The following is a 17,414-nucleotide window of genomic DNA, read 5'->3' on the forward strand; positions in this document are numbered from 1 at the left end:
CCGTGCCCGTTTCCTCGTAGTTCGTGCCACTTTCCACCAACGTCCCAATCAAGAAAGAGATTATCATTCTGACATTTCAATGACTCATCTCGTGAAGCGTGTCAACGTGTGAAGAGATGAAACACCCTATTTTTGTTTTATTTTTTTATTTTATAAATAATATTTTCACAAAATATATCAGAGTAGGTCCCAGTTTACATTCAAAACCTGTCACTCGTGGTGACATTTTATTTTATAAAAATATATATTATACAAGAAAACATATATGTTTAAAAAAAACTTTATTATACAAACTATTAAAAACGAGAGCATGGTTCTCTTGTCAGTCCAGTTCTGTCCATGAAGCTTCAACCATCTAAGGGTGCTTTTCCTAAAAGCATTTTAAAACATATTTTTATTAGCTTTCGCTAAGTAACTACACCATTTTATAAAAATATGTTTTATTTTCATCTGGAATTTAACACTCAAATTTCTTGGGATTTCAACACCCGAAATCCTTATATTCACTCCACCTTATTATTTAGGAATTCAACACCCGAATTCCTTAGGATTTCAACACCCGAAATCCTTGGGATTTCAACACCCGAAATCCTTAATTTTTACTCCTCATTATTCTTTGGGAATTCAACACCCGAATTTCTTATGAGCTCATTCTTAACCCATGAGGGTTATTAACCCCCCCTTTTATATTTAAGGTTCAACACCCGAGCCCCATTTCAACTCCCGAAATCTTTTATATATAGTATTAAAATTTTGAAGTTTCAACTACTGAAACCCTCGGGACTCGTAACCCGTGTTTTTATTAGAGGCATACCACCATATTTATTATAAAATATAGCCTCTTTTTAAACCACACATTAATTCACATACTTGGACCCACAATCATTTCTCAAATAATCATATAGATATGCATATCAACATAAATATATATGAGACGTTTGTAAATATAACATGATTATGGTCCGTGTACTTACCTCTTGGTATTAGTAATTCGACCGCCTGGGATTGAAACATGTGTACCCAAAATTTTGTATTCTCTCTTTTCCTAATTGCTTCACCCAATTTGTTATTATATGCTAAGGGTATTTTTATTTCTTTGTAGCTCAATGTGGAGAGCTATATATATATATATATATATATATATATATATATATATATATATGCATGGCATGACACAAGTCTTAAGATGAAAGATATCTCAACTTTATCCCATTATTTTTCTATTTATTTTAATGAAGTATGTATATCCTATCTCAAGTGCAATGTGTCATCATTATTTCAACTAATTTGGTTTGTAAGAATACCACATCATCATTCATTATCCCATCATATTATTAATATTATTATAAACTTCACTACACTTATCATCATGCACTTTCTTGTCTTCATATTATTTTATAATAATAATTCTTTTTATAATATTATACATATTATATCTTTTAGACGCTATTAAGTAGTACCGAACACTCGTCTGGAACATCTCACATTTTAATGAGTCGTTTTACCTGTTACTCGTTTACAAATATTTGAAATATAATATTTTAAATATTATTTTTTATATAAAACGGTATGTTACAAGAGGTGTTGGTGTGCATCGTTTTACGTGCCAAAGAAGGAGTGTCGAAGATATGGGTTTTTGATCAAGAAGGAAAAGAAGGTGAAGCGTTGTTGGAGTGTTGCTCGAGTGTTTAGGGTATTCTTAAGTCAATGAAGGTAGGCATAATGCCCGAATAAGGATAATGATAAAATATTATAAAAGGCTTAAAACCCTAAGTCGAGGTTATACTCGATACCTCGATAAAATAAAAGAAAATATAACAAAGAAAAGTAAAGAAAGAAATTACGAATATTATTATATATGTGTGATTATATATATGTAATTATTTTTTATAAATATTATTTAAGTAATAAATAACTATTCTTAAATAATAAAGAAAAGAAAAGAATACATTTCATAGAGAAGAAGAAACGTAGGGTTTTGTGAAAATAAACTAAAGATTTATAATATAAATTAAAAGAAAGACTTTTAATTTAATAATACTTTTTAACTAAAGGTTTTAAAGTAAAGAAAAGAGATTTAAACTATAGGTTCACATAATCGAGGTAAAGATTATAAAAGACTAAAGGTCTTAAGCCGTATTATATATCCGACTAACAAAAGGTTATACTCGTACTATAAGTGCGAGATAGCAACGGGAAAGACCCTCGGACGGTGTTGGAAGCCGATCCAAATCAAAAAGGTGAATACGCCCCAACTTTACAAACTTGTTTTAAAACGAGTCAAACATATTAAATGAAAAGGTTTACATGAGATTAAGTGTCTCTAAAACATTTATAAACAAGGGTATAAACACTGGCCTCAGGCTATCGTGTACGTTTGTCTGGATCCTTACATATGTGATGGGCACATCACACCTGGTCACAATTACGCTGCCTGCGGGGAGTATGACCTTGTGTATACGCATAGGTACTCAACTAGTCGAACGTTGCGGTATTTGCTGGGTGTCTAGTGTAGACTCAAGTTTATGAGTTGTGTTGTTTTAACTTGGTTATTCCTAAGCCACTATGGGTCGATACCTACGTAGTCTCGAGGGGTGATCAAGTAAAAGAAAATATTTTTGCGTCAGCATATTTACCAGCATACGTTGCTGACGTATTTTCTTAACATTTTGCTGGTGATCAAGGTTAGAGCTTGGAATGACGAAGTGCTCAAGATATATGATGGCTCGGATCTTTTTGTTAAACTTATTATAATATTAATGGTGGTTTTGTAAACTATAACAAGTAATCTTTAAACATTAAACGGGAACTTTTAAACCCCGTCTTTTGTGAATACAAATATTATATTTTAAATCCACATGTTTAAGACTTCCGCTATTAAACCTAACTCTGATTTATTTATAAATATGGTACCAACATATGAGTCATACACCTAGTCCGTGGTTTGAGGTGTGACACACAATGCCGAGATCAAAGATATAATGATGAAAATGAACTAATAACACAATTATAACTAAAAAAAGACACAATAGATCGCAAAATATAACACAATGCCGAACAAAATATAACACAATTTTGAGTAATATAACACAATATAAAGAACAAAAGACACAATGTCAAATAAAAAAAACACAATCAATGACGAAATAAACACAAACACAATGATAAATAAAAAGAACAACGACTTTTTTCACTTACCATTGTGTTTTTTTATGAGAACGAAAAAGACGGTGGAAACATTTTTTTGTTTTTACCTTTTTCACATTTTTATTAAATTTTGAGTTATGATTTTTTTTCTAAAATTTCTTTTGAGGGGTTTTCTTGTGTGTTTACAAATCCTTCTCATTTTTGTTCACATTTATAGAATAACTGCACCCCATTGTCAAATTCTATATACAAATAAGTATTTAGAAGTTTTTAATAGAATTTAAATATTTTTTATCATGTATGTCAAATTTAAGTTACATGCTTACATATATATATATATATATACACACACTAGTTTTTATTCCCCCGTATTACGGGGGTCGTTTTATATTATTTATTTTTAATATTTATCAATTTTTTGAATATTTATTTTTTTATTGTATGATAGTTAATAATATACTTATGGTTCGATATTAAATTGTTTCATAAATAAATGAAATGTTATAACCCCGTTTAAAAGCTATATGAGTTTAATGGGACCCAAGACTCATTTATTTTTTTACAATAAAATTGGTTTTTTAACTATAAATAACATATATCTTTTTTTTAAATAAATCAGATATTAATTTTTAATATATTCCTACTTTATAGGATTTTTGTATCAAAAATTTGGTAAGATTAATTCTTAATTTAATGAGGTGTTATAACTCGTTTAAGGAATATCTGAGTTTGATAAGACTCATACCCGTGAATTCGGGTCAAATGCATGATAAGTCCATATTTAAAAATCAACCTTCATTGGTGCATTATATATATAGTGTGTATATATATATATATACTAGTTTTTTTCCCCCGTATTACGGGGGCTGTTTTACATTATTCGTTTTTAATATTTATATACTTTTTTGGGTTTAATTTTATTTATTGTAATGAAATTTATAATATACTTAGAGTTTGATGATAAAAAAATTTCATAAATAACTAAGATGTTATAACCCGGTTTAAAAGTTATCTGAGTTTGGTAAGACCAAAGAGCCGCTTTTACTATAAAATTGTTTATTAATTATAAATAATATTTAAAAAAATCATATACAACTTTTTAGTATATCCTATTTTTATAGGATTTTCACATCAATAATTTGGTGAGAATAATTTTTAATTTAATGAGATGTTATAACCCATCTAATAAATATCTGGGTTTGGTAAGACCCATACCCGTGAATTCGGGTCAAATGCATGAGAAACCTCCATTTAAAAATCAAGCAAATCTGATGACTCCGAAAAAATGGGGAGCGACCGACACGTAGGATTTTTATGTTTTCGTTTATATATATATATAAAACGAAAACATAAAAATCTTACGTGTCGCGATGTGGTCGCTCCCCCATTTTTGGAGTCACCAGATTTGTTCGATTTTTAAATTGAGTCTTCTCATGCATTTGACCCGAATTCACGGGTATGAGTCTTATCAAACCCAGATTTTTCTTAAACGGGTTATAACATCTCATTAAATTAAAAACTAATATCACCAAATATTTGATATAATAATCCTATAAAGTAGGGATATTATAAAAATTAATATATGATTTATTTAAAAAAAAAGATATATATTATTTATAATTATAAAACCAATTTGTAGTAAAAAAATAAACAGGTCTTTGGTCTCATCAAACTCATATAGCTTTTAAACCGGGTTATAACATCTCATTTATTTGTATTTATCATCAAACAATAAGTATATTACTAACTTTAAAACCTTCTAAAAGTATATTAACAAAACAAGTAACCTGCAGGGCATGCAGAGCTCCATAGACAGTAACTGCCTGCATAAATATTCATCCAATTAAATTAAAAAACTTTATATACAAACATTAAATATTAATATCAGTCACACCCACCTCAATATATGCATAATTTGGATTCCCTTTAGGATTAATATTCAACTTGTAAGGCTCATCTACACCATATTGCAACTGCACATAACATAACCAAATAAAAATAATTAATAACCGAAACCGAACAACCGAATTCACAAACAAGAATAAGCGAATACCCGATCGTCTTCGGACGAGATAACGACATGGATCCCCTGTAAAATGAGAGACTGATCAACTTTTCCAAAGTTGTATTCAATAACATTATTTGATGTAAGAACATCAAGCAACCTAGTGAACCCATCTTTCAATATGCCAGATTTGTCCTTGTACTTGCTAGTTCCATCAATCTTGAGATTAAAGTCCTTGCTTATTACAACAGTTTTGTTACCAAACTCTACTGATTCAGGCATAGGCCATATGTTAATATTCTTAGGATAACTGTAACTATTTGTATTGCCACCAGTTACCAACAAAAGCATGTGTAACATACAATAACAACAACACAGAAAGATGGCATGCCACGTCATCTTTCCGTCTCACCAATTTCTGCACAAAGTACATTTAAACAATATTAACAAACAGGTTCTGGGTTGGATGCCAAATAAATAAATAAATACTAGAAACAAATTGTTCACTAAAGGGATTAAAATCATAACAACTTTATAAGATAGAAATCATAATAATAATAATAATAATAATAATAATAATAATAATAATAATAATAATAATGGTGAAATGATGATATAGAAAAGAAGGACCTGTGACGAAAAGGTGAAGAATAATGGTGTGGATGAGTCATGAGAGAGAATTGGGCCCGGCTCGGAATCCGGCACAGCTCGATGTGTTGAACTCGAGCGAGCTCGTTTACTTGTGAACTTTTTTATACATTGATATAAAAAAAACAAAAAATAAGATTTTTAACATACATATGATGCAGAATTTATAAACTACATATTTATAAATTTAACTTGTGAAATGAGTCTGCTTTTATGCTTAGGGCTGTTTAATGTAAATGAGTTGAGCCGAGTCAAGCCAGCGTGGGTTCGAGCTCAAGCTCGAAGTTTAACAAGCCTAAGATAGAGCTATTGAGCCAGCCCACGAGCCGAGCTTTGGCTCGGTTACAAAAAAGACCCAGCTCAACCAGGTCTTTTGAAATCAAGTTTTTTCTAGCTAGCTTTGTTCGAGCTTTTATTAATCGAGCTACGAGTTTTAAACAGCCCAGCATCAAAATCGGCTCAACTGCTCAAACTGAAGAACGCTGGTCGGTTTGGTTCATGGTGCGATCTTAGTGGTTTGACGGTTTACAGTTTGGAACATGGAACGGGCTGTGTAAACCAAACAGAACACATAACATTTATAAGTTCTTTTAGTTTTAGGAATATAAAATTGTGTATATGTATTATTTCCATTAACAATTGGTATTATTTTTTAAAACTTAATACAAAATTATGCTTTTGGCAAAATATATATTTTGTGAAGGCCCTGGATTTAGTGCGCTTTACGCCCCTAGAATGGTTGATACACCTATGTTTGTTACCGAAAATGTTTGTTACACCCATGGATTTAGTTGCCTTGCCTGACTTGATACTCCCATGTGTGTTACCGAAAATGGTAAAGTTTTATTGTGTTCAACGCGTATTTAATATTTATTGGTGATTATATTGTTTATATAATTATATTCGGTGACTAATTTTTAAGTTTTTGTTTTAGGTTATTCATCACTGAATGTCCAGGATATACAAGTTGAAAAGATTTTGAATAATGTTAAACAAATTGAATTCCATCAAGCATGCCTTGATTCTTCAGTTAAAGCCACAAAGAGAGTTTTGTATGCTTTGACTATTTTTTGGCTTGAAAGTTGGTGTTGACTAATATGACTTTATGATGGAAAACTACACATAGAATGATAGATGCTATATATGTATCGTTATGTTTCAACCGTTTAGTGTCAATTATGTATTTTGACAAGTAGTCAACTTTATCATTTAAAGTCCAAAGAAGATTAATTTTTTGTTAGTTGAAATGAAAGTAATGGAGCTGATGTTCATAGCTAGATGGTATCAAAATTTCTTGAAAAACAACAGCCTAGTTGATGTGTTTATGATCTTTGATTTGCACATATCGTAACTTAAATTTTGTTATGTATTGTTACACATGTAAAGTTATTTCTTTATGTGCATTAGAGTCAAATGTATGTTCAATCTTTTGTATGAAGATTTACAAACAGCATGTAAAATTTTGCGATGACCTTTTTATTCTAACAATTTTATAGACATTAAGTACAGAATTACAAGAATTTGTGAATATGCGCAATTAATTTACAATTAGCAACCTTAAAAAAGGGCATTATTGTCAATAAAAAATGCCGTAAGTAGTATCGATATTAATTCTCACAAACGGTTTTTAGTACACGGTTTCAACAGGTTGAGCAACATTCTTCTCATTATCGATCTCAATCAAGCTTTTTGTACCAACTTTGTTGCATATGTTACCATATGCGCTCAATTTCTGTAAACTATAGTTATAAAAATGATGAAGCTTTTTTATTATTTTTTGATTTTTTTTATTCACTATTACCTCCTACTTCTAGTTAAGTAGAAAAAAAAATATTTATTAGTTATTACTAACCAGGATGAATATATATTTCTTTTGTCTCACTTTGATTAAAAAAAAAAGTTAACATTTAAAGAGAAAAAACTAGAAGCCACACACACTCAAAAGTACATGCAACCTAAAAACAAATGACAACAGTTACTCGACTTGAAACTACACCTAATCAATAGCCTGCATTTTTTATCAATCTCTCACCCATAAGAAGTCCAATGTCTTTGTGCTTTCAATCACTTTTTGAATGCTAGCTTAAATGTTATTAAAGATCATATTGTTGCATGCTCCATATACATAGGGCCGTCCCAACCTTTTTAGAGACCTAAAGCGAAATGAAAATTTGAGGCCTTTATCAAATTTCATAACCCCTCTTTCTATATCGGTACTTAGGACCGGTAACAAAATCTAATACTACAATAGCAAGGAGTGGTTCGCTTGCTAGCATAAAACAAACCTTAAAACGATAGGAAACCACCACAGTCTTTCATGGACAGTCACTTAGTTTTAACTTTAAAGTTGGAAGTAAATTAGCATAACGAAGTGTACAATTAGCAATTGTTCAATCAACTGGGAAACTTAATGATAATAAATAGCTTATAATTTTTACAGCCATATCCAGATTTGTCACAGTAGAAATACAGATTAAAAGCATGCTTTTAGTTTTTATTAAAGAATGATTGTAGCATGTATACCAAGACTAAAAAATTACTATGTTTCAAGCCATATGAACAAGATTTATTTATCTAGTTTATTCTTTGGAATAGTGACATGCTTTGGACTGGAATAGTGACATGCTTTGGACAAATATACAGTTAATCATAGAGTATTCAGTATTCACCCATATTTTTACAAGTTTATAAAATATTTCCTACATATATACACACTAAATTCCAGGTTAAACCACCAAAATCAACTATGCATCTTAAGAACAATAATAATTTAAAATGAAAAAATCAAAAAATATAATACCTAAAAGTTACAATATATCTGTGCGTGTTCATATAAGTTATAAACTTAACACCATGTAACGCTTTTGGCGCCTTTTGCGTTTTGATAAGAGTTTCAAAATTAAAAAAACCAAGACGGTAGAATAATAAAATAAATACTAAACGATTCAGAAAACCTAAATTCTAAATAATTCAAAGAAAGTAGAGTTAATTTCACAATGCTCTAAAGACTATTGAAATCAAAACTAGAAACCAAAACAAATTTCAATAAAAACAATGCTGGACATATCACTAATAATATCAAATGAGATTAAATTTATCGGATTTGTATATATTAATGGGTGTGTCATATAGAAAATAGTATCCAATGTAATTATGTCAGGGAACTACATACAATTCATCACTATCCTCCAATCAGGTAACACTAAAATATTTGGGTCAAAAATGGGGGCTCTTGAGATGTGGTGGCCCTAAGCCCATGCTTTACCCTTTTAAGCTGTTGGGCCGGCACTGAGTGATATACATATACACCAACACGTGACAAATAGGTTGAAAAAACCTTCTTTTTAACTAGTCTTCTTGAAACAAACATGTGCAGATTCAAGATGTCCTATAACCAAGAAAACGAAAATAGGTGGCACTTTGCAGCAATAATTTGCCATAGTGCATATGCCAAACCGCATGAGATGAACAAGTGCTTGATTGTGTCCTCATGATCCCCACAAGTCGAACATGTCGAAATAATCTGCAAGTTTCTTTTCTGACGCGCCACTGGAGTAGGGTTTTTTTCTTTTTCTACCCACCAATTGTTCAGTATGTTAATATTATTTACCCAAATTTTATCAAAAGTCATATGTACAAATATAGTCATCCTAGATTTACCTTTGACAAATATGACGTTATGCTAGAAACTTAGAAAAGTACAACATCGTTACATTTCAACCGTTATACACTTATAATGTTACTTCTGTTTTTGTACTTGACAGACAAGTAGTCAATATGACCATGAAAGTCAAAAGAAGATTGACCTTTTTTGTGTTTAAAAGACAGTATCGGAGCTGATGTTCATGGGTAATTTGTATGATTCGTTGATCGAAAATTATAAATGTATACATGGGTAATGTAGCATTTGGGTTATACTATGTTGACAGTCAAACGTTTGACCGAATACATAAGTTGTCAGCAAGATGGTCCCAAGATTTCTTCGAAAATAACATCCTGGTTGATATTTATGATACTTGATTTGCACATAATTTGTTATAATATGTTACGCGTCTAAAAGTATTTGTATACGCACATTACTGTCAAGTGTATTTTTATATAAACATTTACAAAAACATGTAAAATCTGCAATGAGCTTTTATTCAAACAATTCAAGACATGAAAGAATAGAGTTACAAGAAATGAAAATATATGCAACTAATTTACACTTCCAACCTTAAAAAGGGCCTTATTGTCAATAAAAAAACAAAAAATATCGTCATAAGTAAGGTCGATATTAGTTCCCACAAGCAGGTTTTAATACACGATTTCAGCGGGCTGAGCAGCATTCTTCTCGTTGTTGATCTCAATCAAGCTTTCTTGAACCAACTCGGTTGTATATGTTACCACATCTGCCCAATTCCTGTAAATTTTGGTTAGTAAAAACATTAAAACTTCCAAAAATGTACATAAATAAATAAATTGATTATATCAACAAATATTTACCCTTTGGATGTGTCGAATGCGAGTCCTACAGTATTCTTAGCCTCTTCAATCGCGTAACCGAATCTTCTAATCTCTGACTGGGAACATAGTTTATTATATGTGACTCGAAGCTCAGAAGGCTTCACGTCACAAAAGATAGGAATAACTTTTTTCCTCGACTCCATCATTAAAGCAAGTTCGTGAAGACAAAAATATGATTCACAATAACGGGGTGAAAAGACCGCGACACCAATCTTGCACCCAATTATTGCATTATCAATATGCTCAAAAAGTTTATCACCCGGTTTCATGTTCTTGTTGTCAAGAAACGACGGGATTCTTGACAACACGAGTTGGTGGTAGAGCAAAGAGGCAATTGATCTTTTGGTATCGATCCCACGATGGTTTATGAAAACATCACACGCGGGTTGAACCTCTCGTTGTGCCCGTTGTAATATGTTTAGCATGGCTGCACGTTGCATGGTCTCTTTTTTAGGCAAGTGAAAGCAAAATCTTAGATGTTTTTGTTTTTGCTTAGGTTGGAGTTTAAGGTTGTGTTGAAGGTTTTTATTTATAGATGACATGGAATTGAATGAGAATGTTTTTTTGGACTTACTAGAATAGAAGTAAACATGACCAAATTAGTAAAAAAGTTGCAACTTACAATTATTATATTATAATATGTTGTGAATGGACCTATTCAAAGATGCAACACCTCATACCCTCTAAACTTAATTGGTGGGAGAAGTTGAATATATGTGTTACCTTTCGTATATTCTATAAAAAAACCGAGTATCATATACCAGATAACGTAAAAAGAAGTTCTCCAGTGCTTAGTTAGTTTCGTCATTGGATGAACTGATCAAGACAAGTTCAAAGAATTACGCACCAACAATGTAATAATATATGGTCGAAAATTTGTTTCTATTTATAAGTACGGTTTTTATATATATATATTTTAAAATGTTTAATTTTGTTTATTAAAAAAAGAAAATAGTTTGAATATTCAATCAATGTTGAGGCTTAAGAATTGACAAGCAGACAAAGTGACAAACAACATTTTGAATGTTTTTTTAGTCATGGGAATTTCCAAAGACCCTTCAAACACGTTTTTCAACCATTTTGTGTTCATATACGATGGTAAAACAAGTTCATCAACATTTTGTTAAGCATGTTATTGTTAATGTCTTTCTTGCAGGCCGGGACGAATTCCTACATTTTGCAGAAACTTGTTTCAAGAGTTTGGTGACTGCGTAAAATACTAAATCACGATAAACGAACCCAATAACCATTGTTCTTAACCGTTCGGCAACTGTCCAGCTGGCACAACATGTTATTGGCTCATGGGAAGGCTACAAAGGTTTATCATGAACAATATCAGGCAAGTTGTTGACTACTAATTCAAATTTGTGCATTTTTGTATTTGTTTGTGCAGTCGGAACAAGGCGGATTGATCGGAGTTGTTACTCGCTGTTCCATGTATGAACCGATTACAAATAGTCAGTTGGGTCGCAAAGCTGCCGAGAGGGACATGATTTTTAATTGCATACAAAATCATGATTTGGGTCCAGTTTCGGGATTTGGTTTAGTATAAACGGGTTCAGGTTGGCTTCAAGTTTTTGTTTGGTATAAAAGGGTTTGAGTCAGTTTTGGGTTGAACCCAGTGACATGTTTCACTAAACAGGTTGTGATCGTGTCAGTCCGTCGGGTTCACGGGTTTATCCTTTCAATCCATTTATTGTTTATTTTATTCTTTTAAATGTGTGTCATAAGTTAAATTTGTTGGGTATTTTGCCAAGGTTCAAAACTTAAACGAGAAATCGACTTTAGATCACATAATTAAAATGTATTTGTTTTATGTACATTCGCAATTTTGGTTGTAAAATTGTAAATTTAAAGTATTAATACGTAAAGTTACAAGAGAGCTACAAGATTGTCAAGAAGAAAAATATTTTATGAAGAACAGTTTTGATTTCATTGCAATCAACCATAATTCATCTTTATATGCCAAAGATTGCACTAATTCTAGTTGTTTAGAAACCGCAAATCGTGCAATTAAAGGTTTTGTTGAAACTACTGGACAGTGTGCGGTTAAATGATCCAATACGATATTATGTTTTATATATATGTTTTTAAGTGATTTTTATGTTTAATGTTTATTTTAGTTTTAATTTTATTATTTTGATTATTGTTTTTTATTTTGTTGTTTTATTAAAGAAGGATTTTTTTCATTGATTTTCGTTATCAACAATCAGCTCGATTTAAATTTTTTTTTAATGGTTTGTATATATTTAATAAAAAACATAGATTGTACAAAATAAACGAAAATCAATGATTGTTGATAACAAGCTGATTGATTAAATCTTAGGATTATGTGATGATAAAAAGCACAAAAAACCACCAGAGCTGATTGATTAAATCTTAGGATTATGTGATGATAAAAATTATAACGAAACATTGTAAATAAACGATATATACACACACACACAACCATTACAACAAGTTTGTACATATAATGACAAAATGTTGAAATCTATCTAAATGGCAACGTCAACAGCGTGCTAGTAGGCGATGATTAATTAAATATTTTGATTATGTGATGATAAAAAGCACAAAAAACCACCACCACGCTCTGACCATGAAGCGAGCACATCGGGCATTAGGCGCAGCCGCGAGGACGACGACAATGTTGTACAATAAAAAAACACAAAACCACCATCATTACAACGAGTTTGTACAAATAATAACAAAATGTAGAAATATATCTAAATAACAGCGTCATCAGCTTGTTAACAGTCGATGATAAATCTTAGGATTTACGTGACATAAAAAACACAAAACACCACCACCACGTTCTGACCATGAAGCGAGCACACCGGGCGTCAGGCGCGGCCGTGAGGACGACAATAGACTGTGATTCAGATGTAGGCTTGATAGTGACGACGGCGGCGATGGCATAGGTGGCGCTACTATTTAGATAGATTTTCGTTATTACTTGTACAAAATCGTTGTAATTGTTGTATGTGTATATATATATATCGTTTATTTACATTGTTTCGGTATAATTTTTATAATTGTTGATAAATAAAATCAACAAAAAAAATTTTTATAATAAAACAAAAAAATAAAAAACAATAACTAAAATAAATAAAATAAAATAAAAAATAACATAAAATTAAACATAAAAAGACAAAAAAACGGCTTTTTAGAAAACGCCCTTATATGCCATGGATAGATACATCCTTGGCATATAAGAGGGTGTGGGCCGTGAGGTGTGCTTAGTACGACCCTTTTTTAATTTGAATTATATCAAAAACTAATGATTTTGTACTTTCAGAGACTAGGTACAACAATACACCGATGTTTATTTATGGTTCCTAGAAGCATGGAAGAGATTGTTAGTTATGTCAAGACTAGGTACAACAATACACCCATGTTTATTTACGAAAATGGTAAAGTCATACCGTCCAAACTTACATTGACTAATATGACTTTATGATGAAAACTACACATAGAATGATAGATACTATGTATCATTGTGTTTCAACCATTACAGTGTCAACTATGTATTTGACAAGTAGTCATGAAAGCCAAAAGAAGATTAACTTTTTGCGTGTTGAAATGACGGTAATGGAGCTGATGTTTGTGGTTATTTTATATGGTCGTTGATGGACAACTATGAAAGGATACACGGGTAAACGTAAGATTCAGGTTTCATTATGTTGACAGTCACATTTGACCGAACACCCAAATTGTCAGCAAGACAGTGTCTAGATTTCTTGAAAAACAACAGCATGGTTGATGTTTACGATCTTCAATTTGCACATATCGTTGCTTAAATTTTGTTATGAATCGTTGTGCATCTAGAATTATTTATTTAAGCGTGTCAAAGTCAAATGTATTATTATCTTTTTGTACGAACATTTACAAATAGCAAGTACAATTTTTCAATGAGCTCTTTTATTCTAACAATTTTATAGGCATGAAGCATAGAGTTACAAGACTTTGTGAATATATGCAACTAATTTACACTTACCAACCTTTAAAAAGGGCATCATTGTCAATAAAAAAAACGTCGTAAGTAGCACCGATATTAGTTCCCATAAACGGTTTTTAGTACACGGTTTCCATGGGTTGAGCAGCACTCTTCTCATTGTTGATCTCGATCAAGCTTTCTTTTGATTATACCACATCTACCCAATTCCTGTATATTTTAGTTATAAAAATTATGAAGTTTGGTTATGTATTAGGAGTTTTTTATCCACTATTACCTTCTACTTCAATTTGATTGAAAAAAAAAACTTAATTAGTAACCAGGATTCATAAATATTTCATTTCTCTCTTGATTTTAATCAAAAAATATCAATCCAAAAACAAATAACAATTACTAGAACTTGTCACTACACCCTTGACTCCACTCGATAGCCCGCATTTTTGATCTCTCTCTCACTCATAACAAGCCTAGCGTCTTTATGTTTTCAATCACTTTTTAAATACTAGCTTGAATATTATTAAAAATCTTATCATTATGTGCTCTCCATATACACCAACACGTGATATGGCAGCTTCAAAAACCTTATTTTTAACTCGACTTCCTGAACATGTATAGTAGATTCAAGACATCTTTAACTAAGAAATCAGAAATAGGTTGTACTTTACACCAATGGCCTATGATTGTCAATTTGCCAAACCGCGAGAAATGAACAATTGCTTGGCAGTTTCCTCACGATCCCCACAAATCAAACAACATATCGAAATAATCCGCAATTCTTTTTCTGCCCGCCAAGTGTGCTTGGTATGTTAATATATTCACCTAAGATTTTACAAATTCATAAAGAACCAAAAGTTACCTAAATAATCAGTGCCGGCCCAACAGCTTAAAAGGGTAAAGCATGGGCTTAGGGCCACCACATCTCAAGAGCCCCCATTTTTGACCCAAATATTTTAGTGTTACCTGATTGGAGGATAGTGATGAATTGTATGTAGTTCCCTGACATAATTACATTGGATACTAGTTCTATATGACACACCCATTAATATATACAAATCCGATAAATTTTATCTCATTTGATATTATTAGTGATATGTCCAGCATTGTTTTTATTGAAATTTGTTTTGGTTTCTAGTTTTGATTTCAATAGTCTTTAGAGCATTGTGAAATTAACTCTACTTTCTTTGAATTATTTAGAATTTAGGTTTTCTGAATCGTTTAGTATTTATTTTATTATTCTACCGTCTTGGTTTTTTTAATTTTGAAACTCTTATCAAAACTCAAAAGGCGCCAAAAGCGTTACATGGTGTTAAGTTTATAACTTATATGAACACGCACAGATATATTGTAACTTTTAGGTATTATATTTTTTGATTTTTTCATTTTAAATTATTATTGTTCTTAAGATGCATAGTTGATTTTGGTGGTTTAACCTGGAATTTAGTGTGTATATATGTAGGAAATAATTTATAAACTTGTAAAAATATGGGTGAATACTGAATACTCTATGATTAACTGTATATTTGTCCAAAGCATGTCACTATTCCAGTCCAAAGCATGTCACTATTCCAAAGAATAAACTAGATAAATAAATCTTGTTCATATGGCTTGAAACATAGTAATTTTTTAGTCTTGGTATACATGCTACAATCATTCTTTAATAAAAACTAAAAGCATGCTTTTAATCTGTATTTCTACTGTGACAAATCTGGATATGGCTGTAAAAATTATAAGCTATTTATTATCACTAAGTTTCCCAGTTGATTGAACAATTGCTAATTGTACACTTCGTTATGCTAATTTACTTCCAACTTTAAAGTTAAAACTAAGTGACTGTCCATGAAAGACTGTGGTGGTTTCCTATCGTTTTAAGGTTTGTTTTATGCTAGCAAGCAAACCACTCCTTGCTATTGTAGTATTAGATTTTGTTACCGGTCCTAAGTACCGATATAGAAAGAGGGGTTATGAAATTTGATAAAGGCCTCAAATTTTCATTTCGCTTTAGGTCTCTAAAAAGGTTGGGACGGCCCTATGTATATGGAGCATGCAACAATATGATCTTTAATAACATTTAAGCTAGCATTCAAAAAGTGATTGAAAGCACAAAGACATTGGACTTCTTATGGGTGAGAGATTGATAAAAAATGCAGGCTATTGATTAGGTGTAGTTTCAAGTCGAGTAACTGTTGTCATTTGTTTTTAGGTTGCATGTACTTTTGAGTGTGTGTGGCTTCTAGTTTTTTCTCTTTAAATGTTAACTTTTTTTTTTAATCAAAGTGAGACAAAAGAAATATATATTCATCCTGGTTAGTAATAACTAATAAATATTTTTTTTTCTACTTAACTAGAAGTAGGAGGTAATAGTGAATAAAAAAAATCAAAAAATAATAAAAAAGCTTCATCATTTTTATAACTATAGTTTACAGAAATTGAGCGCATATGGTAACATATGCAACAAAGTTGGTACAAAAAGCTTGATTGAGATCGATAATGAGAAGAATGTTGCTCAACCTGTTGAAACCGTGTACTAAAAACCGTTTGTGAGAATTAATATCGATACTACTTACGGCATTTTTTATTGACAATAATGCCCTTTTTTAAGGTTGCTAATTGTAAATTAATTGCGCATATTCACAAATTCTTGTAATTCTGTACTTAATGTCTATAAAATTGTTAGAATAAAAAGGTCATCGCAAAATTTTACATGCTGTTTGTAAATCTTCATACAAAAAATTGAACATACATTTGACTCTAATGCACATAAAGAAATAACTTTACATGTGTAACAATACATAACAAAATTTAAGTTACGATATGTGCAAATCAAAGATCATAAACACATCAACTAGGCTGTTGTTTTTCAAGAAATTTTGATACCATCTAGCTATGAACATCAGCTCCATTACTTTCATTTCAACTAACAAAAAATTAATCTTCTTTGGACTTTAAATGATAAAGTTGACTACTTGTCAAAATACATAATTGACACTAAACGGTTGAAACATAACGATACATATATAGCATCTATCATTCTATGTGTAGTTTTCCATCATCAAGTCATATTAGTCAAGATAAATTTGGACTGTATGATTTCAACACCAACTTTCAAGCCAAAAAATAGTCAAAGCATACAAAACTCTCTTTGTGGCTTTAACTGAA

General features: G+C 31.1%; 2 protein-coding genes across 2 annotated transcripts; both read right to left on the reverse strand.

Annotated features, from left to right (window-relative positions):
- Window positions 1–4,895: 4,895 nt before the first annotated feature.
- LOC143614983 (beta-hexosaminidase 3-like) lies at window positions 4,896–6,123 on the reverse strand (the record flags this gene model as incomplete). Its single annotated transcript, XM_077088253.1, has 4 exons — window positions 5,783–6,123; window positions 5,201–5,570; window positions 5,046–5,120; window positions 4,896–4,970 (listed from the first exon to the last, which is right to left on the reverse strand). Coding segments are annotated over exons 2-4 (501 nt in total), but the record flags the coding sequence as incomplete, so codon positions are not given.
- A 3,760-nt stretch (window positions 6,124–9,883) lies between these two features.
- Window positions 9,884–10,746, reverse strand: LOC143614981 (putative 2' cyclic ADP-D-ribose synthase BdTIR). The gene is made up of 2 exons (XM_077088251.1): window positions 10,286–10,746; window positions 9,884–10,202 (listed from the first exon to the last, which is right to left on the reverse strand). The coding sequence occupies exons 1-2, from the start codon at window positions 10,744–10,746 to the stop codon at window positions 10,097–10,099; spliced, it is 567 nt and encodes a 188-aa protein (XP_076944366.1). The 3' UTR covers window positions 9,884–10,096.
- Between the last annotated feature and the right edge of the window lie 6,668 nt (window positions 10,747–17,414).

This window comes from Bidens hawaiensis, unplaced genomic scaffold, assembly GCF_021521415.1.
Source record: "Bidens hawaiensis isolate Kalapana, Puna unplaced genomic scaffold, B.hawaiensis_p1.1 tig00041627_1, whole genome shotgun sequence".
In the NCBI taxonomy this organism is placed as follows: Eukaryota; Viridiplantae; Streptophyta; class Magnoliopsida; order Asterales; family Asteraceae; genus Bidens; species Bidens hawaiensis.